Below are 27,855 nucleotides of genomic sequence, written 5' to 3'. Positions count from 1 at the left end.
GAGAGGAGATGTTAGAGGGAACACTGCTTGGTGCACATCCAAGCTGTGTAATATTGCTTCCTTAGCAGAATGATGTGGCTTAGGGTAGAATATGGATAAGTAAATTGGCTCTCATGCACCAGTTCCAAAACCTAATTGCCTCAGCATATAACGAGCGTGATTGGGCACCTCCTGATGGTTGATGTAAAATAGACATGGTGTATTGTCCATGAGGACATATATGGTTTTGCCATGGATTATTGAAAGAAAATGGAGACAGGTATTGAGAACAGCTTTGAGCTCCGATATGTTGATGTGTAGATGTGACTGAAGGGATGGTTGACTTTGCATAGTGTGTGCCAATTGCCCTCATGTGCAGCCTAGCAAGGGCATTGCTACCACAATTCTCCACTTTAGGGGATAGGAGTGCAAAGACACCTACAAGTGTCCTTGAAGAACCATATTTCCATGCCCTTTTATCCAGTAAGCATCATTCTTACTGGTTAACCGTTACCCGGGAGCAGCCCCCACCACCACTTGTGGCCTGCAGCAAGCAGAGGGTTGCTCTGCTCCAGCCGCATGCAAAGCTGCCCGCTTCCAGCCACACCTGGCCCATCATGAGGCTGCTAATTCCCTGCCCAAACTGACAGCCCAGCACAGGCCTGGAAGCAGCAAGGCTGGAGCAACCTCTGCCTGAGGTTGCTCCTGCCCAGCTGTGATGAGTGGGTGGGTGGGTGGGGGGGGGAAAGAACAGCAGTCCCCTGTTTAATTTGCCTTTTTATCAGTGGTACCTCTGTTAATTCAGGGGCCTTAGTAGGTGCCCTTTTTGATGGCTGCATAGCTGGTTTTGCAGCCTGTTTACTGAGTGTCTTTGAGCCTGTAGTGAGGAGGTTCAAGATTTTGCCATGCCTAAGATGCCATTACTTATTCGTGATGGGGGGGAGAGGGCTGGTGAGGGTTTGGTTTCTGAGCATGCTTTTTGACATGAAGGGCTTGAGGGATACATCGCATCTGAGCCCTTATTGCCCCCTTTACAGCATGGGGGTCTAGGGCTTTGTCAATGGACAGTATGTATTGTGAGTTCTCTTTCTTTGTGAGCTCTTGCTGTCAGACTGCTATAATGGGCTCATTTTTTTTTGTTACATGTGTATCCCCCAAACAGCATATGCATTCACTGTGACCATCAGGGGCTGGCATAGTCTCAGCATTTGTCACATCTTTTGCCTTTGGAGAGCCTGGCATGTCTCAGTGGCAGACTATGCGGCTTATGACTGTATGAACAGAGCTATCTGTGTTTGGTTTCTCTGTTTGTTTGTTTGTTTTTGTAGTTTGTGCAGTGGTAAACTGCCAGTCTAAGTAAACTATAAACAAGATGAATAACAAACAGCATGTTTTTTAAAAATGTAAACTGTACTAAGAAGGAAAGAAGCCCTGGGTCCTTCAGCCTATCTAACTACTTCTTTGCTTTTCAGAAGAGCGCTGAGGAGAGGGTTTGAACTCCATTGGTAGCTGAGGGCAGCGAACAAGGAACTGAGGAGAATTGGGCTGCGTGTGCAAACTTCAAAGGCAGGAAAGCCACTCACTGCTCGTGCATGCACAGCCTGACTGCACACTGCTCTGAAAGTCTCCATTCCATGATACCAGGACTAGTTTGACACCAACAGTGGAGCACCCTTGGGGACACCACTCGCAGAACTGCTGTTGTAAGATTTTGTGATAGAGCACAAGTTTGAATCTAGTGTGTGTGTGTAGCTTTTAGTGATCAGATTAGATTAGAGCCATAGTTAACAGTCAAAGTATTATATACTCAGGATGACCTTAGACAAAGTTTGGTCATATAGCTACGTGATCTGGCACCGCTTTCTTAGGGAGGAAATATTTGGCAGGAAAATGAAAACAGACTTCATTTGTTTTTGCCATTCACTTCAGATTTCTAAACCGATATCAGTGACACTAGAAACGAGCTATGTAAGCAAGTACAAATTTATAATGGTGCAGCATCCAAGCATCAAGAAATGCAACTGAATAATTAATCTGTATTTAATTCACAATTTTCTTTTTCTCGTTTGTAGGGCCTTTCCAAATTCATGAGATTTGATCCCCTGTATGATATCTGACTATTGTAGGGAGGGGCAGGGCTAGGGCACCTACCACATGCTAAGCTCCAACTGCTAGTCCCAGCCCAGCAATTGCCACCTGTAATGCTGGCCCTGTACCCCACCAAGCAATAACTCCCCCATACTATGTGATCCTCACTTGTGCGCTGATGCTGGCAGTGGTGCTGGTTTTACAGCTGGGCACTCCCCCACTCAGAAAGAAGCACTTCTGCCAAGCAGCAGTGCAGAAGTAAGGATGGCAATCCTACCACCCCCTATGATACCTTGGGTGACCCCCCTCCCTCCATGATACCTTGGGTGTGGAACCTTATGATTACAACACCCACATTTCAGATGTAAAATGTGAAACTTAGAAACTATTTTAAAAAATTCTGTGACTGTGCAATTGGCCAAAATAGATCATGTATTTTGTAAAGCCCTACTCATTTGTATAAAATTTAATGCAATAGACTATGTAATTATTATTTAACATTAATATTGCAGTAGTTCCCAAAGCCTTTTTTTCTAGGTGTAGCCCAAACACACAGTAAAGGGTTTGCTTACAAAAACACACCACACTTCCATCTTCTCCACTTCACTCTCTCCCATATCTATGTTGTAGAATGAGTTATTTTCTGAGCAAACATTTGCTATGGTTGTGAACATCTTAAATCTGGGAATCTGGCTATATTACTTATATTACTCTAACACAATAATCATACCAGCTTTGTTGTACAGTAGTCTTTAGAATAACCCATTGGGTTTTAAGCAGGTGAAATATAAGAGACTGAATTAGCATCTGGATTGCTGTGTCTCCTATGAGGGGATCTCTTGCTAGTCACTATAGGAAGTTCCAAGTCAGTACCATGATCCCCTGCTGCATATAATACAGAGCTCCATCTTCCTACCACTGGCTTGGAGACAAAAACATTATTAAGAGCTTAGCGTTTTCACCAAACATACAAAATGAAAATGAGATCCAGGTGGATCTCCTGCTGGATTGGTCAGATAGTTACTCAGAAGATATCAATTGAAAAGGAGAAACCATTTTGGAAAACTAATGTCTTAATCACTAAAGGCATGTCTACACACTGGGGAGATTTTTTGAAATTACTCCCCTTATTTTGAAATAAGGCAAGTGTCTACACGACCAGGCCCATTACTTTGAAATAACTCGTGTTTATCAAGAGGAATAAGCTCATTTTGAAATACTTATTTGGGGAGTTATTATTTTGAAATTTATTTCAAAATAACCTGTTAGTGTAGACATAGCCTAATGAAAAATTTGTCAGACTCTTATAGGGGACAAAACACAATGAAAACAAAACCTTATGCTCCTATGTACTTTTGGCCAATAGATCAGTTTTATGCATCAAGATCCCTTAGACCTCTTCAGTTGTTCAGAAGGAAATTCTGAGATACAAAAGACTCTATCCTTTCTTAGGGTATGTCTACACTACCCTCCTAGTTCGAACTAGGAGGGTAATGTATGCATACCGCACTTGCTAATGAAGCCCGGGATTTGAATTTCCTGGGCTTCATTAGCATAAGCGGGGAGCCGCCATTTTTAAATCCCCGCTGCTTCGAACCCCGTGTAGCGCGGCTACACGGGGCTCGAACTAGGTAGTTCGGACTAGGGTGCCTATTCCGAACTACCGGTACACCTCGTTTCACGAGGAGTAACGGTAGTTCGGAATAGGACCCTAGTCCGAACTACCTAGTTCGAGCCCCGTGTAGCCGCGCTACACGGGGTTCGAAGCAGCGGGGATTTAAAAATGGCGGCTCCCCGCTTATGCTAATGAAGCCCAGGAAATTCAAATCCCGGGCTTCATTAGCAAGTGCGGTATGCATACATTACCCCGCTAGTTCGAACTAGTGGGGTAGTGTAGACATACCCCAAGTGTTAATAATAATCCAGCAAACTAGAAAGATCTCGTTTGACCAAAATCCACTTTGTCTTTAAAGCCCTACTAGCAGTCATTTCAACCTAAAGAATGCCTATGCTAAGGCAAGAGTGTTTAAAAAAAACCCCACATTTATAAAGGATTTATATTTAAATCCTTGCATTATGTTGTAAGGGAACCCTGACTAACATATAGGAAATATAGACTACCTATGTGCAAATAGCTAGTTGGAGAGTCCCTTCTTTAAAATCCTCCTTACTGAGTCTCACTTCATAAACTAGGCCAACTAACATATTTAGCCACAGTATTCATGGTGGACTTAATGTTAGGCTAGAATATCCCATTTAAAGAGAAGAATTAAAGAGTGATCTAGACAGTCAACCATTCCTATAACCAAAGCATCATTGGCTATAAGGAAGCCTTGACTAATTGCGTATTCATTTGAGGGGGAGCTAGAATAGAAGGCATGTGGGGTAAAACTTCCAAAAAGAGAACACTCATCTTCCTAAAATTAATCAATCCTGGAGAAGATGAAATTTGTCTTTATGTATGCCCATAAAGCCATCAGACTCATCTGAGGACTCCATTTGTAGCAAACTAAGAGGAATGTTGACTGGTGCATTCTCTTCCCTTGCTTGGTTCTAGAGGATCTTAGAACCCCTGGTAACTTGGGACGACCACAGGGAATATATAAAAATCCTTTTTCCTGAAAAGAAGATTTAACTGGCTTGTTATTATGATAGTAGAGAGAACCAGGGGTGGGTGAGGTAGTATCTGCAATTGGACCAATCTCACCCATCTTGTCTGTAAATTCCTGGAACAAAAACCGTTAAAAATGGTTATGCTACTGTCTCTTTGAATCTTTCCTATGTAGAACATTGGATCCTCGCTGAAGTGGTAAATTGCCTACCAGCTGCACTACTTTCTAGCCACTGATCAGGACAATCTTCTCTGCCATCAGTGAGCAGTCCTAGATGATAGTGACCTAAGCATCCATTTCTCTTCTATTTCAGACGTATGTTCACAGTGAGTGCCATATGTGGACAAAGAGTAGATTTCTTGTCTGGTGGAACAACAGTCTTGTAAGGTATTAGTTGGTGTGGATGTTTGCCTTGAACATATTTACTCTGCTGACACCGTCATTGGACTTAACCATGTCAGTTACAAGATCAAGAATACACATTCCTGTTCACCCAAAAATATAATTTATGCCATCATGTGCCAACAGTGTCCGTCTGCTATGTATATTGGACAAACTTCTCAGACACTTCGCCAAAGAATCAATGCACACAAAACAGACATCAGACAGTTTCACAAAGCAAAAACAGTTCCTTGCCATTTCAACCAGACTGGGCATTGTCTCAACTACCTTACTACATGCATCCTGCTTCAAAGAGACTTTAACACCAGACTACAAAGGGAAGCCTCAGAATTGTAATTCATGCTTAAATTTGACACTTTACGAAAGGGCCTTAACATAGATGCTAATTATCTTACCCATTACAAAGATAGCTTCCCCAATTATCATCCCTAATATCATTATCTCATAGACACTAACCTCAACCCCCCCACCTCTCGTTCTAAAATCTGATTAGTCAATTTTATATGTGTTCACTTTTTTCTGATTGTATCCCTTTGGTATATATGGTCATGCCAATTTTCTTCCACAATTTGATCTGAGGAAGTGGGCCTGGCCCATGAAAGCTCATCACCTAATAAACCATCTTGTTAGTCTTTAAGGTGCTGCATAGTCCTGTCTTTTGTTTCAGCAAGACCAGACTAACACAGCTACATCTCTATTACTAAAGCAGGTACAGAATATTAAGGATAAGCAAGTCATCTGTCACCTCTCCCTTACAGAGTAATGTCAGAAGAGAATTACTCCACCATCTCCAATTGCATATTTAGAAAGTAAAACATTTCTTCCTTGTATACAGATCTAAAAGTTAAGTCACAGTTAAGAAAGAACTCTGATCTTTACAATAAATAGCTTAGGTATTGGTCCATTATGTCCCCAGTGTGCCACTCAAATTGTGCAAACCGGATAGAAAAATGTCTTTAACAGCTGTCTAGAGATTATGTCTGCATAGAGGAATCCTCAGACAGCAGAGCGCCACAGAATCTACTTCTATAATTCTTGCTCCTTAACCCTATCACATTCTGTTTCCCTTAGGAGTCGTTGTGGAACTGATTAGAGATACAGCTGGATTATGATGACATCTGAGCACCGGTAGTTTGAGATATAAAAAGGAATATTATTTCAGGGCATCTCTGTATTAATAAGTCAGGATTTCTTATTCATTGAAATATGCAGAGACTTAATTTTGAAGATTATGAATTGCTAGTACAAAGAAAATGTTTCAATGGAAAAATACTGCGCTTAATAGGTCAAACTTGGAAACTGAAACATGTTTGATTTAATGACCGCACAATTTCAGTACATAAAAATAGATACTCCGTATGGAACAAATGTATACAAACCAGATTCCTTAGGCAATGTACAAAACAATTGTAAAAAGAAAATTGTAAAGGAGCAGGGGGATGGAAGGGTTTCCTTGGATTTCACTACAGGACAAAAAACTAAAATGTAGTTGAGCAAACAATGTTAAACAAGGAGATAAGAGGTTTATTTCATAAATACAGTGCAATGCTTTCATTTAACAAATACAAAAATTACAATTATTTAACTTAATGTCAAGAAATATAAAATTTAATTCAATGACAGTTATTTAGTTTTTTTTTTAAAAACAGATGCAAATATAATAGCTTTTAAAATTTTGAGGTAATATTACACACTAAACCAAAAAAAAAAAAAAAATCAATGAATAAAACTAAACCATGTCAAAGTGTAATTTGGTGATAAGATTAAAATGTAAAGCTTTTCTCTTAATGATAGGCAGATACAATGCTTCAGTTATTAAACATGGGCTTGAGTCATAAAAATATTGACTTTTGTGCATTTTTACGAGAGAAACTGTATAACATTTTTATTAATTAATAGCATAAGATGACTTTCCATGAATCACCCTTTTGAGAAACAAAAACTGTGTTTCCAGTTTACTTAATAAAAATATACATAATTCTGATTTTTAAAATACACCTACATTTTGGTGCTTATTAGTATTTTAGCCATTTTAAATGTCCTTAGTTCAGGCAGTACAGTGATGAAACAGTTTGATTTGTGTAACTGATTCACTTTAGATTTCCAAATTAAAAATATAATTCTAGAATGGTATTTTTAAAAGCACCAATTACTGGCCTAAAAAATGGGCCCAGTGAAGTCAATGGTAGTTTTTCCACTGACTGAAAGAGGAACTGAGTTAGGCCAAGAACGCTCTCAAAAATCCCATCACTAACCTCTATTCCTAATAAAATAAAAATGGTAAAACATCACTATCTTGTTTAAGGATCAGAAAAGAATGAATTGTGTACTTATTCACTAAAGGATTAATAGCATTAAGTTACAAAATAGATAGATTAGTTTATTAACCAATGTGGAAATCTGCTGGTTGTGTGTCAGTAGTATAGAAAGGAAGAAATAGCCAGAATAAGAAAAGTATCAGAAAAATTACTGTATACTTTGTTATTGCAAATAAGTTCAGTTGTAAAATCTATACAACATACAGTGGGTATTACTTATTGTAAAAAAATACAATATACTATACTGTATGTTGCTAACTGTCTCAGGATGTGAATAAAAACGGACTTGAAATTTTGCTTTAGTTTACAATCAGTTTGTCCTCCAGCTCCAAATTTAATATAACTTTTTGAAAAGAATATTTTTATATTTACTTTATTCAGTATGCAGTGAAAAAAGCCATTATCTAAACACTGACCTTCAAGTTAAATGAAAGCTACAGCATTTGATATGTTCTTGTATTCACTTTTTCATAGATTACTTCAATAAAATTTTAGTAAAAGATTTCTAGCATCAAGTTGTTGATCAAATTACAGTATGATACACAAGTTTAAATTTTAATATTTTCCATATGTTGTGGAAGACTTAGTTCTGAAGTAATTTAAGGAAATTTAGAACTGACCTGTCAACATCCAATTTCTTTAAGACATGGTTAAAAACTATCTACAGCCAAACTGACTAGTTTACGGCCAATTTTATAATATTAGTCTGAAGACTGTTAAATATTTAAAATTTGTCCTTGAGTCCAGTTACATTGAAAATAGTACTTTAAATATCCCTGTACAAATCAATTCTGTTGATCTGTAGAAGTTGACTATATAATCTCTAAAACTGTGTATTTTGTAAAAATATATCTTTAGTAGTTAATGGCACTATCAAAATCCTATTTTTCATAGGCAGTTATTTACATGCTTTTTAAATAGCCTGCTTAATTATTTGATAATGAAACATTAAAACTGTATACATTTTAACTAGGCTAAAATTGCTATTTGTCTCAATATGAAAATATGGCCCCAAAACTCACATTAATGGCAGTTATAACTATTGCCATTGTGTGCCATTGAAGACATTCTGCCACTAGTCTTATCTAATCAAGAAACCTTTTTGTGTTTCCTTTCCCAGTGGAACATGCATCATGATATAAATTATGATTAATTATAAAGTGCTCTGAGAATAACCAGAGACAAAACTGTAATCTGGAATTTGTCACCTCTTCAGCTTTCTTCTGTCAAGTAATGCAGCATTTTGTATTTTATGAAAGTTACTTTGTGAAAAAAGCAAGCAGTAAATGTATTGCCATACAGCAAAACCAAATGCATATTGCAAGAAACAGAAACATGAAAAGCTTAAAGGCACAATAAGAGAAAAGTGAGTGCTACATAAAAATCCTTTACTTAAAATATTTCATCTTATTCTAGACCAAATCCTTCTGCATTTGAAATTCCAATGATCAACTTCTGCTTCAATTCTTTTTTGTTCTTATAGGGAGGAAGGCAAAGCTGATTGAAGCACGTGTGAGCCACAGGTAACCTAAACACATATGAAAAACAATGCACCATTTGTTTTCAACATAAATATAATAGCACTAGGATATTATTGTACACTTTAATTTACATGTAGTACATTTACAAATCCACATAAAGAACGTGTTACCTCACAGTAACTGGGGTTTCAATTTGTGTTGTTCATATGTATAATACTGTTGGTACACATGTGCCCCATACCCTCAAGTATGGGTTCTCTTTGGCTAGCAGTGTCCCTGTACCTCCCCCTTTAATACACAAAGGATTAGGAAAACCCACCTAACACTCAGACTCTTTGCCAATACAGAATCCAGGTGTTATGAGACAGTACAAGTGAGGAAAGTGGATTGTGAAATATGGACAACACATGTAGAAGAACCACAGTTATTTTAAAGTAACAGGTTTCTTCTTGCTTAGTTGTCCATATATTGTGGATGACTCACAAGCAGTGCCCTACATCACAGGAGGCTGGTGCTCAGAGTCTAACAATAAGCTAGCTCTGCCAAAAAGGAACATTCAGATCTTGATACATCTAAGGAGTAACATTTGGTAAATGTATGCATTTAATTCTGAAGTTGCTTCCTTGTTGGCATGTGGCTTGGTAATGAACACAGGGAGATGCATTACTTGGTTGAAATGGAAGTAAGAGTACCTTGAGCAAAAGCTTTGGATGAGGACTCTTTGTAATACTGTATGAAGTTTCTGCAGTGAATAGTTACAATAACACTCTTCTGTTAAAAAAAATTAAGGGTGCAACTGAAAATTATTTACCAGTTAGTGGACGTTTCACTCTTTGAAATCTTGAAATTCAAATCAGCCATTCCTCCCACAGGAACTCTGTCACTTCCTGTAGTAAAATGAAGCAGCTTCTTTTGGAGATCAAGAGGAAATCCAAGTACTACATCCCAAAAGTATCTACAATATTAAATAGGGAAGGAAAAAGTTAGTATCTTGACAAAAGCAACCTAAAGTTATCACTACACTTCAAGCTCAAATATTGTTACTTAATATAACATGTTTCACATAGTTAATCGGTGAATGTATTTATGTGCATTTTTAAACACTTATAAAAAATGTGATAGTGACATTTCACTGTTCAACTTCTCCTCCCATCATTATTTAGAGCCAGATTTTGTATCTGGCAAAGTGGGGTAAAGGGAAGAGATGTTTTGGCTGAGCTATATTCCTGTATCGTACAAGACCTTATTATTCAAGGGTTGGTTTAGTTAAAAATACACATTTACATTTCTTTCTGAAACTTTTTTTTAAAACTTAATAGTTACAAGAAATTCCTAGGGCTATTACAGAAAGAGCAGAGCAAAATACTTTTTTCTCAATTTTTAATGCATTTTACAGTTTATGTATAGACAGTAGCCATAGTTTATGTGGATCATGCACTCTCTGGAAAGGAAAGAACATATTAAAATATAGGAAATTATAAATCCACTCATTACATTGGTGTCCTTTTACATACACGACTAATAACTTTTCTTACTTAAGGGACATAAGACTACAGTATTTTATCTTATTTTGAGATACATCTTTTTAGAAGTTACATCTTAGTGCTTTGAGACTACATAGAAAATTAGATTTTTAATTGTTCCCATTAGTGCATCAGTTTATACTGTTCTTCTAAATGCGTATTAAGAAGATTAAAAATTAAGTCTACCTTATAGTGAGATCAGTTTTCAGATAGCCATCATACTGGGTGTTTCTCTGTAGAGCATACATATCCAGTTCAGGGCTTCCACAAACAAGAATTTCAACCTCTTCTGGACGAAGTAGCTGCCAAAAAGTCATAATATTTGCTGGCAGAACACTTTTTAAAAAAATAAATAATAATGCTCATATGATTCAGACTAACAAGAAAAATTTAATTCCAGGTGTTTTGTTATGCATTGTAGACAAACTTTATTGTTTTCTGATGAGCATTTTTCAGGGACAAAAGTTTATATGTGAACTCCAGTATTTACTGTTTTGCAGGAAGATCAGTTCTTCAGTGCTTAATTTTAAAATAGTTTACTAAGAAGCAAAATAAATGTAGATAATATCCATTAGTGTGTTATTACTATTACTCTTATTCTTCCTAATGTTTATTATATTTACTTAGAATCATTGATTTGCACCATCGAATCTGACCTTCACAGTATGACCCTACATTCACAGGCCCTAAACTGAACCCAGTTACCCTGTACAGAGCCCAATATCAGTAAACTATTGTATGCCACAGCTAAGGATGTTAAAATTTGATCAACTAATTGAATAGTTGATGGAATTTCCATCGACTATTCGATTAGTTGATTAGGGTGCTTCTGCTTTGAAATGTAGCAAGAGCCTGCTCAGCTGTTGCTATATTTCAAAGGCGGAAGTGCTGCATGATGTTCTGCTTTGTAATATACAAGAGGGGTTCCTCTTGTAATGTATTCTGAGTCCTCCACTGGCCCCGAGCTCCATGCAGTGCTTCTGCTTTGAAATATACAAAAGCCCCAGAGAGGACCCTGTCCCCTTCAATGGAGCTGGAGGGAACCGGCTTTTAAGCCAGCTGTCCCCAGTATCTTCGTTTCCCCCCCACTTTGCTGCCTCTTTCTGATAGAGGCAGCAAGGAGGGGGGAAGCGATGAGTTGACTAGTGTATTGACTATCTATAAGCTTTGGGTTATCAGATAGTCAACTAACTAACTGATTAGTCACTTCCATCCCTAGCCACAGCCAGAGAACACGAAGGACTGAGGTGCACAATTACTCAAAGCCTTTATAATGGCAAAGAATTGAATAAGTGAGATATACCCATGATTCTAACAATAAACATGCACACCACACTGGAGAGGGAGGCAAATCCTCCCCACAATTCCTCCCAAACTGACTTGGGGAAATGCATTCCTGAACCTAAAAATGGTAATCAGAATGATACTCAGCTTGTGAGAAAGATTCACCAGCCACACATATGAGAAGGAATTCTTTGTATGCCTCAGAGCTCTGGCCCACCCTGTCCAGTGTCCTCTCTCATACTTCAGAGGAAGGAGAAAAAAAATGCAGAATAAACCACTGGGCCACTATGCCCAACCCCTGTCAGCATACAACCCCATCATAGAATCCCACTCAAATTTACCAAGTTCTATCTTAAAATTAAGTAGGTTGCTTGCCCATTCTACTTCTATTGGGAGATTCCTCTGATGGTTAGCAATTTTCTAACTTCTGATCCTTAATTTGTACATTAACAATTTATATCCATTTGTTCTTGTGACAACCATTTTGTGTAGCTTAAATAGCTCTTCTCCCTCTGGTTGTTTACCTCCTTGATATATTTGTGCGCACACACATCTCTCTCAGTCTTTGTTTTGCTAGGCTAAATAAACTAAGCTTTTTCAGACTCCTCTCATTAAATAGGCCTCAGATTGCCCTGACCGTCCTAGTAACCCTTTTCTGCACCATTCTGAATTTATTTTTCATGCATTACCAGATCTGTTTATAGTATTCCAATTGAGATCTTACCACGGCTTTTTACAATGGTATTAATATTTCCCAATCTCTTCTAGAAATTTCTCATCTAATATATCCTAAGATCATATTAGTTCTTTTTTTTCCCCAGATGCATCTTATTGCTGGTCCTGTGATCAACCAACACACCCAGGTCTCTCTCTACTTCTGTTGTCTCTAATGACTGAGCCTCAGCTTGTAATAGAAATTCATTCCATTATTTCTCAAGTGCATGATGTTGCACTTGATACTATTAAAATTCATTTAATTTCTATTATCCCAGTCTTCTAGGTCATCTAGTTCTCCCTATACAATATTTCAATTCTCCAGTTACTGAGAATGGAAAGTTTTTACCCTATACATATTACTAGTTATAAGCCTCACACTCTTCCTCCTGAGTACTACTGAGGTCCCTGCAAATGTAGGGAGCAAGGCAGAAGTATGTATGAACTGCTGTCATCTTAAATTCAGGACTAGAAAAGCTCCCAGTCAATAAGAAGCAAAAGCCTGGAGCAACTCATTGGCATCCAATTGGTCACATTAGGAACCACATTAACATAAAGCTGATCCCAAGCAACTCTTCCCTACCCAGGCAGGAATAAACTGTTGCCTGCAGCCGCAATATGAGTCTGCAGCTGTGATATCATCAAATTCAGTGCTCTCTGGTCAACAACTGGGAAGGATATACTCCTTGACTGGGATTTCTGGCTTACAATCAATATTTAATCTCTGCTGAGATCATAAAACCTGTAAAACTAAGCCAATTAACCAGAAACTTTTTTTCTGTGATAAAGTTAAACCTTACTGAGTAAGAAAACAAAGAAGGCATGTATTCAATAATGAAATGTGTTTAAACTTTTAACTCCTTTAATCTAGTTCAGATGTCCAGGAAGAAAATCCTGGCACTAACAAAAGAAACCTATTAATATTAAGGGGTGCTTATGTTCTGTGATTAATATCAGATATTTGTGAATGCAAATGTTTTCTGTTATTTATAAAATAATGATACATTCATAGATGTTATTAAATCATTGGGAAGTGCTTGCTGGAACAGATATTCATAATAACTATAACTGCAGTCATAAATTTCTTTAGCATGTCAATCATGTAAATTAAAATACCATAAAAATTCAATACATAGTAAAATACATTAAAACAAAACAAACACTCAGCTGTGGGAAAGTAGATTTTCCTCTCCCAACAAATAAACTTTGTCCTAAAATAGTACATAAAGGAATACATTTTAGAAAGTTAGTGGGAAGTGATTAAATTGCCATCATTTCCCTAGTTATTTTTTTACATATAAAAAGAGAACAAGCTGCCATCTTCATTATTTAGAGAAAGCAGTAAAGTATACTTTCTCTATTCTGTATAGGGATGTAAAATCCTGATTAATCAGTTAACCAATTAATCGTTTAACTGGTTAATTGACTAAGTGGGATCTGGGTCAGAGGACCGCTCCAGCTCGATTGTGCTAGGCCTGGGAGCTAGTCCTTGCAGTTGGGCTGGGGGCTGACTGCCTGCTCCTATGCTAGAGTTGGCTGTTGAGGCCAGCCTCTGCCCCAGCCTCATGGAGCTGGTTCCTGGGGTTGGAGGAGCCGTCTGCCCCAGTTGGCAGGCTGCTGCTGGGGGCTGCTCCCAGGGAACTTGGTTAACCGTTACCCAGTAAAAGTGATGCTTACCGAGTAACCAACTAACTGGTTACCCATTCACATCCCTAATTCTGTATCAATCTTTAACTAATAATCTCCAATTATGTAATGCCAATTAAGACAGCTGTCTTTCATCTTGTGTTAATTATTATTACATTCAAACTTGCAACACTGCCATGGGACTATGCAAGCTATGTACTTGTACTGTCAGGTGAGTAAAATGATGAAAAACAAATGCAGACTAAGTACTAAGTTCCAGTGCCAGCTCCTTTCCCTGCCAGTTTCTGATTGGCTTCTTGATTCATGAGAAGAGGGATGGATGTAGCAGCTGAAGAGGCCATGAAAGACTGGAAGAGAGAAGAAGTGGTGCCAGAAGCTGCCAAATTCCTGCCCACATTATAGAGATAATCCATAAGGTAATCCCAAACTCTTTTTAGGATATGACATCTTGTGCTGATGCAGATTTCAGAATATTTAAATAAAGTTTATAATAAAGACTTTTCATTTTATTCTTACCATCAATGCATATGAATCACAGACACTATGGAATCCATAATAAAACTCTGCAAATTGTTTGTAGATTGATTTGTTGAGAATGAAGTCAACATAAAGCTGCACATATTCTAAAAAAAGAATTTGATATCCTGTTATTAGATCTTAATACAATTCTTTCACGCTATCATTTATTTTATTGTCCTTAACTGAGTTGAAATAATTTAAAACTTTTAAAATACATTTTATTCTACATATCACTAAAATAGAAAGTATATTAGCAAGTGCATGCTGATTTTTTTTTTACTACTTAGCTAAACAACAAAATCTATATTTACAAGTGAAGTTAGGTTCATTTCAGTTAGCATATTTTACCTTTCCTGTTCTGATTTGTAACTGGAATTTTATCACCACCAGGCTTTAGATTATAAGATTTTATGACTCCAAATTCTTCTTGGAAAACCTGAAGAAAGAGGGAAGATGATATAGTACATGTATCTCCTTAGTTCTTTATAGTAAATAAGTCACATATCAATTAATTCTGCATATTTCTTAGAGTTTTTTAAAATTGTGTGTTTAGTTTTTTTATTTTTCTTGATAAATATACTTTAAAAAAAGTAAAAAGGAACCCAGTCACATAGTAGTAACACATGTATTAATTGTATGGTAAGACTCAGATACCATGAAGGAGAAAGATTCAGAAAAAGATTTAAGATGTTACATATATTAGAAGAAATACATTCTCTTTTAATTGTAGGCCCCACAGGAATGAAAATAATTTAGATTATAAAGATTATTAAACTGCTCGGTGACAATATAACTCCTAGCTAAAGCAAAAAAGCCTGGAACTAGAACACACCTATGTCGGACCTAACAACTGTCTTCAGACTGGTACAGATTAGATAAAGGCTTTCAGAGCTAGAACAAGTCTTTCAAGTTGGGTAGACCTTTGCCTACATCAGGCTTCCAGGCCAACTTCAGTCCCAAAATGATTAAGTCCTCCAAAGCCACAGCAAACATCTGTCTGGGCCATCCTCCCAGGCTAGACTGACACTTTTTAAGCTGGAGCAAGCTTTATAGAATCATAGAACTGGAAGGGATCCTGAGAAGTCATCGAGTGCAGCCCCAGACCTTATGGAAGGACCAAGCACCCAAGGGTGGCCAACCCGCGACTTGCAAGCCACATGCGGCTCTTTAAAGGATAAATTGCAGATCCTGCACCTATTCTGCGTTCCCCTGCTCTGACCTTTTTTCCTTTTCTGGTCAAGGCACCGCTTGAGACAGCAAGAGCTCACGCTGTAGCTGACAGAAGCCTGCTTGGGCCACACGCAGCTCTGAAAGGGGCAGCTTTTTTTTTTTCCTCAACTTCTTTCCCTTGGCTCTCTGCGCTGTATCCACCACTATTTTGGCTCTTTGTCTGTAATTGGTTGGCCACCCCCGATCTAGATCATCCCTGATAGAGGTCTATCCAACCTGCTCTTAAATAGCTCCAGTGATGGAGATTCCACAACCTCCCTAGACAATTTAATCCAGCGTTTAGCCGCCCTGACAGGCAGGAGGTTTTTCCTAATGTCCAACTTAACCCTCCCTTGCTGCAATTTAAGACCATTGCTTCTTGTCCTACCATCAGAGGCCAAGGAGAACAATTTTTCTCCCTCCTCCTTGTAACACCCTGTAATAGGACAGGATAAAGGGCTTGATGGAAGGGAAGAGAGGCAGCTCTGAAAAAAACCCAGCAACAGCCTTGGCTAATCAGGGGCAGCTGAGACAGTGCTGCTATGAATCAATTAAGGGCCAGGTGAGCTGATTTCAGGTTGCCCCAGGACCTCTTTAAAAACCTTCTCTGTGGGGGAGGGTAAGGGAAAGTGGAGAAGGAGTTTGGAGTGTAGATGTGGAGAAGAACGAACAACTGATAAGGAGACTCGGAGGAGCTGAGCAGATCATCATCAGCACTGTTAAAGGCTTCAGGGGGAGGTATGGGGCTCCGACAGGGAGTGTTTGGAGGTTCTCCCCTCACCAGGTGGCCAGAAACTTCAGCTGGTGTCTGAGAAGAACTGTTTACTCTGCCCCGACTGGCCAAGAGTATCGGCCCCAACGCCCCATTGTTTTGCCAAAGGACAGAAGGCCAAGTGCCAAGAAAACACAAGTGAGACTTGTACCGCAGCCCCTAAATTGCGGGATAGTGGGCAGACAAGGAGTCCAGGACCCAGAACTGGGACTGAACCTGCCACAACCCTTTTAGACACTTAAGCTGCTATCATATCCCCTCTCAGTCTTCTCTAAATAAGCCCAGTTCTTTCAGTCTTCTTTCATAGGTCATGTTCTCTAGACCTTTAATCATTCTTGTTGCTCTTCTCTGGACCTTCTCCAATTTCTCCACATCTTTCTTGAAATGTACCCAGAACTAGACACAGTATTCCAAATGAGGCCTAATCAGTGCAGAATAGAGTGGAAGAATGACTTCTCATTTTTGCTCACAACATTCCTGTTAATGCATCCCAGAATCATGTTTGCTTTTTTTTGCAATAGTGTCATACTGCTGACTCATGTTTAACTTGCGGTCCACATAACCCCCAAAATCCTTTTTAGCCGTTCTCCTTCCTAGACAACCACTTCCCATTCTGTATATGTGAAACTGATTGTTCCTTCCTACGTGGAACACTTTGCATTTGTCCTTATTAAATTTCATCCTGTTTACCTCAGACAATTTCTCTAGTTTGTACAGATCATTCTGAATTTTGACCCTATTCTCCAAAGCGGCTGCAACCCCTCCCAGCGTGGTATCATCTGCAAGCTTAATGGCTGTGTCTACACTGGGCCACTTATTCTGGAAAATCAGCCGCTTTTCCGGAATAAGCTGCGAGCTGTCTACACTGGCCCTTGAATTTCCGGAAGAGCAACGACGCTCTACTGTACAAAATCAGCCGCTATTCCGGAAAAACTATTCTGCTCCCACTCGGGCATAAGTCCTTATTCTGGAACACTGTTCCGGAAAAGGGCCAGTGTAGACAGCCCAGTAGTCTTTTCCGGAAAAAAGCCCCGATCGCGAAAATGGCGGTCAGGGCTCTTTTCCGGAAAAGTGCGTCTACATTGGCCACAGACGCTTTTCCGGAAAAAGGGCTTGCCTGCCAATGTAGACGCTCCTTTTCTGGAAAAACTGAAAACGGAATAGTATTCCGTTTTAAGCAGTTCCGGAAATTCATGCCAGTGTAGTCACAGCCAATAAGTTTATCACCATACAAATCATTGATGAAAATACTGAACAAAGAACCAGTCTCAAAACAGACCCCTGCGGAACCCCATTTATTATAGTGATAGAAATGTAGCCGTGTTAGTCTGGGGTAGTTGAAGCAAAATGCAGGACAATGTAGCACTTTAAAGACTAACAAGATGGTTTATTAGATGATGAGCTTTCGTGGGCCAGACCCACTTCCTCAGATCAAATAGTGGAAGAAAGTAGTCACAACCATATATACCAAAGGATACAATTTAAAAAAATGAACAAATATGAAAAGGACAAATCACATTGCAGAACAGAAGCGGGATGCGGGGGGGTGGGAAGGGGGAGGAAGGAAGGTAAGTGTCTGTGAATTGCTGATATTAAAGGTAGGGAGAGTGGGATGTTTGTGAGTTAATGGTATTACAGGTGATAATTGGGGAAACTGTCTTGGTAATGGGTGAGAAAGTTCAAAGATTTGTTAAGTCCTTGTTGGTAAGTGTCGAATTTTAACATGAATGACAGTTCAGAGGATTCCCTTTCAAGTGCAGATGTAAAAGGTCTTTGTAGCAGAATGCAGGTGGCTAAGTCATTTAGAGAGTGTCCTTTCTGGTTAAAGTGGCAAGAAACTGTTTTCTCTTTGTGATCTTGTCTGATATCTGTTTTGTGGGCATTAATCCTTTGGCGAAGTGTCTGAGATGTTTGTCCAATGTACATAGCAGACGGACACTTTCGGCACATGATAGCGTAGATTATATTTCTGGATGCGCAGGAATATGTGTTCTTGATCTTATAACTCACTTGGTTAGGTCCAATAATGGTATCAGCAGAATGAATATGTGGACAAAGCTGGCAACGGGGTTTGTTGCAAGGGAAGGTACCAGGGTTGGTATTAGTGTGGTATGTCCTGTGGTGGTTGGTAAGAATCATCTTGAGGTTAGGTGGTTGTCTATAGGAGACTATGGGTCTGTCTCCCAGAGCCTCTTTGAGTATGGTATCCTGTTCCAATATAGGCTGTAGTTTATTGATAATGTGTTGGACAGGTTTAAGTTGGGGGTTGTAGGTGATGACAAGTGGTGTTCTATTGTTGGTTTTCTTGGGTCTGTCTTGAAGTAGATGGTTTCTAGGTATTCGTCTGGCTCTTTCAATTTGCTTTTTTGTTTCTCTGGGTGGGTAGTTGAGATTTATAAATGCTTGGTAGAGATCCTGAAGCTTCTGGTCTCTGTCAGTGGGGTTAGAGCAGATGCGGTTGTATCGAAGGGCTTGGCTATAGACGATGGATCGTGTGGTGTGTTCTGGATGGGAGCTGGATGCATGTAGGTAACTGTATGAGTCAGTGGGTTTTCTGTAGAGAGTGGTGTCTAATTTTCCATTGTTGATTTGTACGGTGGTGTCCAGGAAGTGGATCTCTCGTGTAGAATGGTCCAGGCTGAGGTTGATGGTGGGGTGTAGGTTGTTGAAATCTCTGTGGAATATCTCCAGTGTTTCTTGGCCATGTGTCCAGATCATAAAGATGTCATCGATGTACCGTAGGTAGAGGAGGGGTGAAAGGGGACGGGAGTTGAGGAAACGTTGTTCTAGGTCAGCCATAAAGATGTTAGCATACTGTGGGGCCATGCGTGTACCCATGGCTGTGCCGCTGATCTGGAGGTATAAGTTGTTCTCAAACCGGAAATAATTGTGGGTGAGAACAAAGTTACATAGGTCTGCTATCAGGTTGGCAGTAGTGTCCTCTGGGATAGTGTTTCTAATTGCTTGTAATCCGTCTTCATGTGGGATGTTGGTATATAGAGCTTCTACATCCATGGTGGCAAGGATGGTATTATTGGGGAGGTTATCGATGTTTTGTAGTTTCCTTAGGAAGTCAGTAGTGTCTCGGAGATAGCTGGGGGTATTGGTTACGAAGGGTTTGAGAAGAGTGTCTACATAGCTGGATAGACCAGTAGTGAGCGTGCCAATACCAGAGATGATGGGACGTCCGGGGTGTCCAGGTTTATGGATCTTGGGAAGTAGATAGAACAATCCTGGTCGGGGGTCAGAAGGTGATTCTGTGAGGATTTGTTCCCGAGTAGCTGTGGGGAGGCTTTTAAGGAGACAGTGTAGTTTCTTTTGGTAGTCCAAGGTAGGATCAGAGGGGAGAGGTTTGTAAAATGTGGTGTTCGAGAGTTGTCTGGTTGCCTCCTGGTTATAGTCGGCCTTATTCATAATGACCACAGCACCCCCTTTGTCAGCAGGTTTGATTACAATGTCCAGGTTGTTTTTGAGACTCTGGATGGCATGGTGTTCAGCGCGGCTAAGATTGTGTGTCGCTTGTTGTCGTTTGCGAATAATGTCAGTCTGTGCGTTGTTGCGGAAGCTGTGTATATAGAAATCCAGATTGTAATTCCGACCGTCAGGGGGAGTCCATATAGAATTATTTTTCCTTTGGTGTTGGTAGGGGGGATCTGGTAGGTCAGATTGATGTTCAGTGGTGGTTTGGAAATATTCTCGGAGACGGAGGCGGCGAAAAAAAGCCTCAAGGTCACCACAAAATTGTATCCAGTTTGTGGGGGACGTGGGGCAGAAAGAGAGACCCCGGGACAAGACAGACTCTTCTGCTGGATTGAGTTTGTAGCTGGAGAGGTTAACAATATTATCCGGTGGGTTGAGGCAGTTGCTGTTGTAGCCAGTGGTATGGAGCAGGTTAGAAAATTTATTGTCTTTTCTTTGTTGTAGGGAATAGAAGTGTGTATAGTAGATTTCTTGCACTCTCCCTACCTTTAATATCAGCAATTCACAGACACTTACCTTCCTTCCTCCCCCTTCCCACCCCCCCGCATCCCCCTTCTGTTCTGCAATGTGATTTGTCCTTTTCATATTTGTTCATTTTTTTAAATTGTATCCTTTGGTATATATGGTTGTGACTACTTTCTTCCACTATTTGATCTGAGGAAGTGGGTCTGGCCCACGAAAGCTCATCATCTAATAAACCATCTTGTTAGTCTTCAAAGTGCTACATTGTCCCATTTATTATGTCCTTCTAGCCTGATTGTGAACCATTAATAACTACTCTCTGAGAATGGTTATCCAGACAGTTATGCACATATTATAATAGCCCCATCTAGGTTGTATTTCTCTAGTTTATTGATAAGGTCATGTGAGAGTATGTCAAATGCCCTTCTAAAGTCTAGGTATACCTTGTCCACCACCCACCACTTCTCTCTTATCCACAAAACCTATTATCCTATCAATGACAGCTATCAAATTGATGTGACATGATTTGTCTGTGACATTATTTAATTTCCTGAGTTATTTGCCCATTTCCAGTCTTCTGAAATTTCCATGATATTTCAAAGATGATAGCTAAAGGCTCAGATACCTCCTCTATCAGCTCATTGAGTATTCTAGAATACATTAGCCAAGATGGGTAGGAATGGTATTCCCTAGCCTCTGTCAGATCTTCTGGGAATGGGTGATGGGAGAGGGATTGCTTGATGATTCCCTATTCTGTTACTTCCTCTGGGGCATCTTGCATTGGCCACTGTCGGAAGACAGGATACTGGACCGGATGGATCTTTGCTCTGACCCACTATGGCTGTTCTTATGTTCTTATATTCATTTCATCAGACCATTGTGACTTTCAGACATCTAACTTTTCTAAGTAATTTTAACTTGTTCTTTTTTTATTTAAACTTCTAAACGTACCTCAATTCCACTAGAATTCAGTATGTTAGGCATCCTGTCATCATCCATCTTCTTGATGAAAACCGAAACATAGAAGTCATTAACCACCTCTGCCATTTCCAAGTTTCCTGTTATTGTTTCTCCCTCTTCACTGAATAATGGGCCTACCCTGTCCTTGGTCTTCCTCTTGCTGCTAATATACTTGTAGAACGTCTTCCTGTTACCCTTTACGTCCCTAGCTAGATTTGTGCCTTTGCCTTTCTAATCTTGCCTCTGCATACTTGTGTTGTTTGCTTATATTCATACTTTGTAATTTGACCAGGTTTATACAACTCATTTTTTATTTTTAGATCATGAAAGATCTGGTAAAGTCAAGGTAGTCTTTTGCTATACTTTCTATCTTTCCTACACAACAGAATAGTTTGCTTTTGGGCCCTTAATAATGTCCCTGTGAAAAACTGCCAACTCTCTTCGGTTGTTTTTCCACTTAGTCTTACTTCCCATAGGACCTAACCTACCAGTTCTCTGAGTTTACTAAAATCTGCCTTCCTGAAATCCACTGTCTCTATTTTGCTGTTCTCCCATCTATCATTCCTTAGAATCATGAACTCTTGTCATTTCATGATCACTTTTACCCAAGATGCCTTCCACTTTCAAATTTTCAACCAGTTCCTATTTGTTAAAATCAAATCAAGAACAGCTTCCCTCCAGTAGCTTCTGAACCTTCTGAAATAAAAAATTGTCTCCAATGCAGCCCAAGAATTTTTGGATAACTGTGCCCTGCTGTGCTAGTTAACTAACATCTGTGTTTGTTTCTCAACATATGTCTGGATAGTTGAAATCTCCCATTACCACCAAGTCCTGAGCTTTGGATGATTTTCTTAGCTGTTTAAAAAAGCCTCATCCACATCTTCTGCCTGGGTTGATGGTCTGCAGTAGACCCCTAGCATGACATCACCCTTGTTTTTTACCCCTTTTAATCTAACCCAGAGACTCTCAACAAGTCTGTCTTCTACAACCATCTCTACCTCAGTCCAGGTGTATTCATTTTTAATATACAAGTCAACACCTCCTCCCTGTTTCCCTGCCTATCCTTCCTGAGCAAGCTGTACTCTTCTATACCAATATTCCAATCATGTGTATTATCTCATCAAGTGTCTCTGTGATACCAACTATGTCATAGTTGGACTGATTCATTAGGACTTCAGGTTCTTCCTGTTTATTCCCCATACTTCTTGCATTTGTATATAGTTATCTAAGATATTGATTTGATTTTGCCCCCCAGTTCTGCTTCTCCTTCCTTTATGTCTGCTATTATAGCCCATGCCCCCTCCAATTTCTGAGCCATCTCCCAGGTCTCCATGTTTTTCACTTACCTGTGGGCTTTGGTCACCTGCCCCTGTTGAACCTAGTTTAAAGCCCTCCTCACTAGGTTAGCCAGTCTAAATCCAAATACTCTCTTCTCCTTCCTCAAATGGTGAACCCCATCCTTGCTTAGCAGTCCTTTTTGGGACAGCATCCTGTGGTCAGGGAAGCCAATGCCCTCCTGGCTATACCAGGCATTCACTTCCAGGATGCATGTGTCTCTGACTGGGCCCCTACCTTTGACAGGAAAGACAGAAGAGAATACCATCTGCACTTGAAACTCCTTCACTCATACTCCCAGAGTCCTGTAGTCACTTTTGATCTACTTCAAAAGGACAAGGTGAAATTTGAGCTAAATTATAGCTCTTTAACCCTAGCCACACTGAACTCGAAAAAATCAACAAACACTTTCTGTGATACCGGGAAAGCAGTTCTTAAATTATTTTTAAAATAAATCTATAAATAAATACTCTGAGCTGTGTCAACTATTACTATAAACTGTACACTTTTAGTTCCTACAGTACCTGGAAGGTTGAATAAAAATCTTCTTCAACGTTGTCTTCATAGGATAGAAGCTCACTTAGTCCATGGGCCAACTCCTGAGGGAAAAAAAATTACAAAATTAGCTTCAATTTCACCTTGTCCTTTTAAAGTAAATCTTATTACCAAGAAACACCTTAGGCAAAATTGTACATTAAAGGATACTATACATAAAGCAACATGCTACTCCGCATGTGCAGAAATGATTTTTCTGCTATAACTATATATTTGAATTTTTCCCCTCACCAGGCAAAGGCACTTGTTTCTAATATGTTCATACTGAATTTCATTTTTCCATCATCAGCTACAAATTGACCTAAAAAAACCACTGTTAGTTATTTTTAAACAAATGGAGATTATTTATCAGTAATCGTTCCCCAGAGGCGCTCTCTGAAAAAAAGGTACAACTGAAGAGTTCACAAGGAAGGGGCTCCCTGAGCATTTTTCCTACCACCACTATATCACACTTATTCAAGTAGATTAAATTTAGTATTCAAGTCTGTAATAAGCAAGCTAGAGTACCAGTGCCATACAGACTAAGATCTTATTCTACCAGGGGAATGGCTGCTTGAAATACTAACACCCAGAATGCATGTATTTTGCAAATGTATACGGCTGCCACTTAAAAGTTTAGCTTCCAGCTTTATATTGTTTAATCATGACACTCTTGACACTGAAGTGAAGATCAAATGCTAATATTTCGAGAGCAGCTCTTAAATTATATTTTTTTAAAATTAGTACTCCTTTGACATCATTGGTTCTGTAATTGTCTATTATACTCCTACAATGGGAATTCAGAGGCATTTTACTGAGGGATTAATGTAATCTGAAATGCCCAATTAACTGTGATGAACTAGTAAAAGACTCCATGGGCACGTCTAGACTACATGGCTCCGTTGACAGAGCCACGTAGATTAGGGTTGTAGGCAAAGGGAAATGAAGCGGCGATTTAAATCGCCGGTACATTTAAATTAGAATGGCTGCCGCGCTGTGCCGATCAGCTGTTTGGTGGCACAGTGCTGTAGTCTGGATGCTCCAAGGTCGACATCAAAGGCATTTGTCGACCTCCCCGTTATGCCTCGTGGGATGAGGTTTACCAGGGAGGTTGACAAATGCCTTTGATGTCAACCGCGGAATGTCCAGACTACAGCGCTGTGCCGCCAAACAGCTGATCGGCGCAGAACGGCAGCCATTTTAATTTAAATGACGTGGCGATTATTTAAATTGCCGCTTCATTTCCCTTTGCCATGTCAACAAATCTACATGGCTCCATCGACAGAGCCATGTAGTCCAGATGGTAACTAATAGCCCATTCTATGTCCAGCCAATACAATGTTACTCCTCTTTATGGCATGAAGACACCATAGGCTAGATCTACAAATGTATTCAGGTACCTAAACATGCAGGTAGGTGCTTACTGGAATTGACAAATAAAAGCTTATAAACGTTAGGTACCTATCTCCCACTGAAAGTCAATAGAAGTTAGGCATTTAATTCACAGAGTGCATTTGTAAGCCCCATTAGGCACCTATCTGCATCTTTAGGCTCCTAAAAAGCTTTGTAAATCTACTGTCTGGTCTGCATATGTGTATCTGGAGGAATGCATTGCCTCCCCCTTCCTCTTCAATATGAATGCAAGAGGAACTAAGACTCTCAGTATTCAAAAATGGAACCTACTGATAGATAAAGTGGTTTCTTGCGAGGCAAAATAAGATCTGAAGATCTTGTCTTCAATTTACGATCTGGTGGTTTCTTTGTTGGAGAAGCTGGACCCAAAGATCATCTCTGATTTCAAAGTCGAGGATTCTGAGACTTCTGAAGAAAGGAGTTGAGTAGGTCAGACTTCAATCCAGGGGGAGAAGCTTAAGACTGAGCTCATGCTTCTTACCCCTACCCTGGAATCTGGTGCCATACAAAAAAGTAATACTAATTCAAGTACCTATCAGCATAAGAAGATCCTTAGCAATAGGGTAGCAACATCTTCCAACTGTAGGGTACATTTTTTTTTTTTTGTAATCCCAAACTCTTTTTAGGATATGACATCTTGTGCTGATGCAGATTTTAGAATATTTCTACTCAATTTTAGAAACTAACTCAGTAAATTACTATAAAAGAATCTGACCACTACAAATTTATGGGCTTTTTTAATCTACAGGAATGAAGAATGAGAATGATATAGCAGGTAGTTATAGATGAACTGAGGTCAATTAAATGGCTACAGCCATTTATAACTGTAACTTGGAATTCTTAGATACAGAACTGACTCATGTATGATCTTGAGAGTTTTACTGCACTGAATGATACCATGGATTGCAAAGGAAATCAATGGTCTCTTGCAGTGGACATCTGTATAATAAATTTCTTAGATGTGAAATTTCATCTGTAGGTGTAGTTTTTTAAATTCTCAAAACTCAAATGGCAGAAAGGAAAATTTTGCTCAATCTTTTATAAGCAAAACATAAATAAATATGATTGTCAATAAAAGAGAAAATGTCTGTATAATAGGAGTGTGGTTTGTAAAGTATATACAAAAGAGCCTTAGCATGTAAAAATATTCTGCTATGTTTAAATGAAACAGAAGCAACAAAGTACCCAAAAATGAAAACAATTATTATTTAAATCAACTATTATTTAAAGTATTGCTTTATACTTACTGGCATAATTTGACATAGGTCTTCTAATGTAACGTTACTGTTGCCTACAGGTGTGTTCTGATCACAGGGAACAATGGGAGGACTCAAAAGTTTCTTGTAGCAGCAAGGTGGGAAGCGAATATCCAAGGTGATACTATTATATACAGCAAGTCCCATAAGCTATACATGGCAGATGTTAAGTAGAAAATCACATTCCTATTATAGGTAACATTCTTTTTCAGATCACTTTAGAACAGCATTTTTTAAACTGTGTTCCGCGCCAAACCGGTGTGCTGCAGAAATATGGTGACCATGTGTTCCGTTTTTTCCCTGGGATAGTCCCGGATTGAAAGATACCCAGCGCTAGTGTGGCACAGCAGCAACTCCCTGCCTCCACCCAGCATGTAAGCAGCTCCCTTGGTGCTTTGAGCAGGCAGCCAGGGCCACTGCTGGTGGCGTGCAGTGTCCAAAGCTCTGAACTCCCATGCAGCATGCGCCGCTGTCCGGCAAGTCTCTCCTCCCACTCGCTGCGGGACTGCCTCCACCGTTCGCAGCAAGCCCGGCATACTCCATCCATAGGCGGCTGCCACCACTGCCGATGGGGGAGAGGCGCTGGTTGGAGCCAGTGAGCTGCTCCTGGGAGCTGCCACCAAGTACCAGCAGAGACCGTGCAGAGCCCAGCTGGAGCACTGCAGAACGGGGTATGTTCGGGCTCTGCTGGTGCGCTCTGTGCATGGCCCTATCTCTTCCCGCCCCTTTCCACTCTGCTGGGGGAGCGGCAGTGCATAGACCTGCTCACACAGCCGCTCTACACAGGCAAGATCTAGAAGGGTGGGGGTTTCTCTCCCCACCTCCGGTGCTCCTTCTAATGGGAGCCAAAGCTGGTGTGGGGACTGGAATGCAGCACTAACATTAGCACCATGGGCGGCCCAGCTTCAGGCACGGCAAGCAGTTCTGCCTTGGAAGTAGCTGGGGCCAGGACTTTGGGGACTTCTGGGGCCCGACCACAGACTCCAGCCCCGCAAACTGGAAGGCAAAAGGTAGGAGAGGGGCTCGGAGAGAACTAGGGGGAAGGAGGGTGGGAGAGGAAGGGGCTTGTGTTGAGGGGAGGGGGGCAGGGCAGGAGAAGAAACAGGAAGGAACCAAGGGACAGGGTGGAGGAGACACAAATGCCAGGGTACCAAGTGGAGACAATGAGGAAAAAGGCAGGAGGAGGGAGCAGAAGTGTCAGTGGGGGTGGGAAGGTGGAGGGGACAGGGTGATGCTGGGAGACGAGAGGGGAAGGGCATTGGGGGCAAGAGGAAGCAAGGGGAGGGGGAGGTGCTGGGAGAAGAGTTGAAAGGAGGGGTGGGCGTGAGGAAGGCAGGGATGGAGCAAGTCATGTGTGAGGGCACAGAAGGGTATGAGAGGAACTGGGGCAGAGGGTGGTGAGGGGATGGGCATCAGGGAGAAAGAGGGCAAGGGGGCAGGTGCAGTGAGGGAAGGAGGAAACACCATAAGAGTGCAGGGGTAAAGGAAGGTGCAGGTGCCAGAGAATTCTGGAGGTGAAGCAGAAGGGTAGACATCTGCAGGAGAGAGACCAGCACCAGAGGAGAGAGGGTTCGGCGGGGGCCAAATTCATCCCCTATGGGTAGGAGGATTGTGGGAAAAGTTCTTAGAGGGGGTTACTTTTACTTCTGGTCATGTGTCTATCCAAAGAGTGAAGGGAATAGTAAACAGAGGTCAGGGGGTATAGGTAATGTGTCCCTAATTTTGGTTCAGAAAATTTGGTCACCATAGACAGAGAGAACAGAGTTCAAATGGCCATCCTTAAAAGGGGCAAGCTTCCTTTTTTCTTTGCTCAACAAAAATCCTTGGTGTTCCCCATAAATAAAAAATATTGTTTGGTGTTTCTCGG

At 40.2% G+C, this 27,855-nt stretch overlaps 1 protein-coding gene across 5 annotated transcripts in view; it reads right to left on the bottom strand.

The window, feature by feature from the left end:
• Positions 1-6,021: 6,021 nt before the first annotated feature.
• The window catches only part of HECTD2 (HECT domain E3 ubiquitin protein ligase 2), an 84,532-nt gene continuing 62,698 nt past the window's right edge, over positions 6,022-27,855 (bottom strand). For 2 of the 5 annotated variants that reach the window (XM_006117448.5, XM_014570669.4), the window contains 7 exons: positions 25,980-26,138; positions 23,310-23,384; positions 14,916-15,003; positions 14,565-14,671; positions 10,590-10,705; positions 9,692-9,835; positions 6,022-8,927 (listed from right to left, as the gene is read on the bottom strand). In XM_006117448.5, coding sequence (XP_006117510.2) covers positions 8,807-8,927; positions 9,692-9,835; positions 10,590-10,705; positions 14,565-14,671; positions 14,916-15,003; positions 23,310-23,384; positions 25,980-26,138 — 810 coding nt within the window. In that variant the 3' untranslated portion in view covers positions 6,022-8,806. The other 3 variants (XR_001367843.4, XM_006117449.5, XM_075935127.2) reach the window with 3 other exon arrangements.

The sequence above is a fragment of the Pelodiscus sinensis genome, chromosome 8 (assembly GCF_052426305.1).
Source record: "Pelodiscus sinensis isolate ZL-2025 chromosome 8, ASM5242630v1, whole genome shotgun sequence".
NCBI lineage: Eukaryota > Metazoa > Chordata > Testudines > Trionychidae > Pelodiscus > Pelodiscus sinensis.
This window is presented reverse-complemented; position numbering and strand designations above follow the sequence as displayed.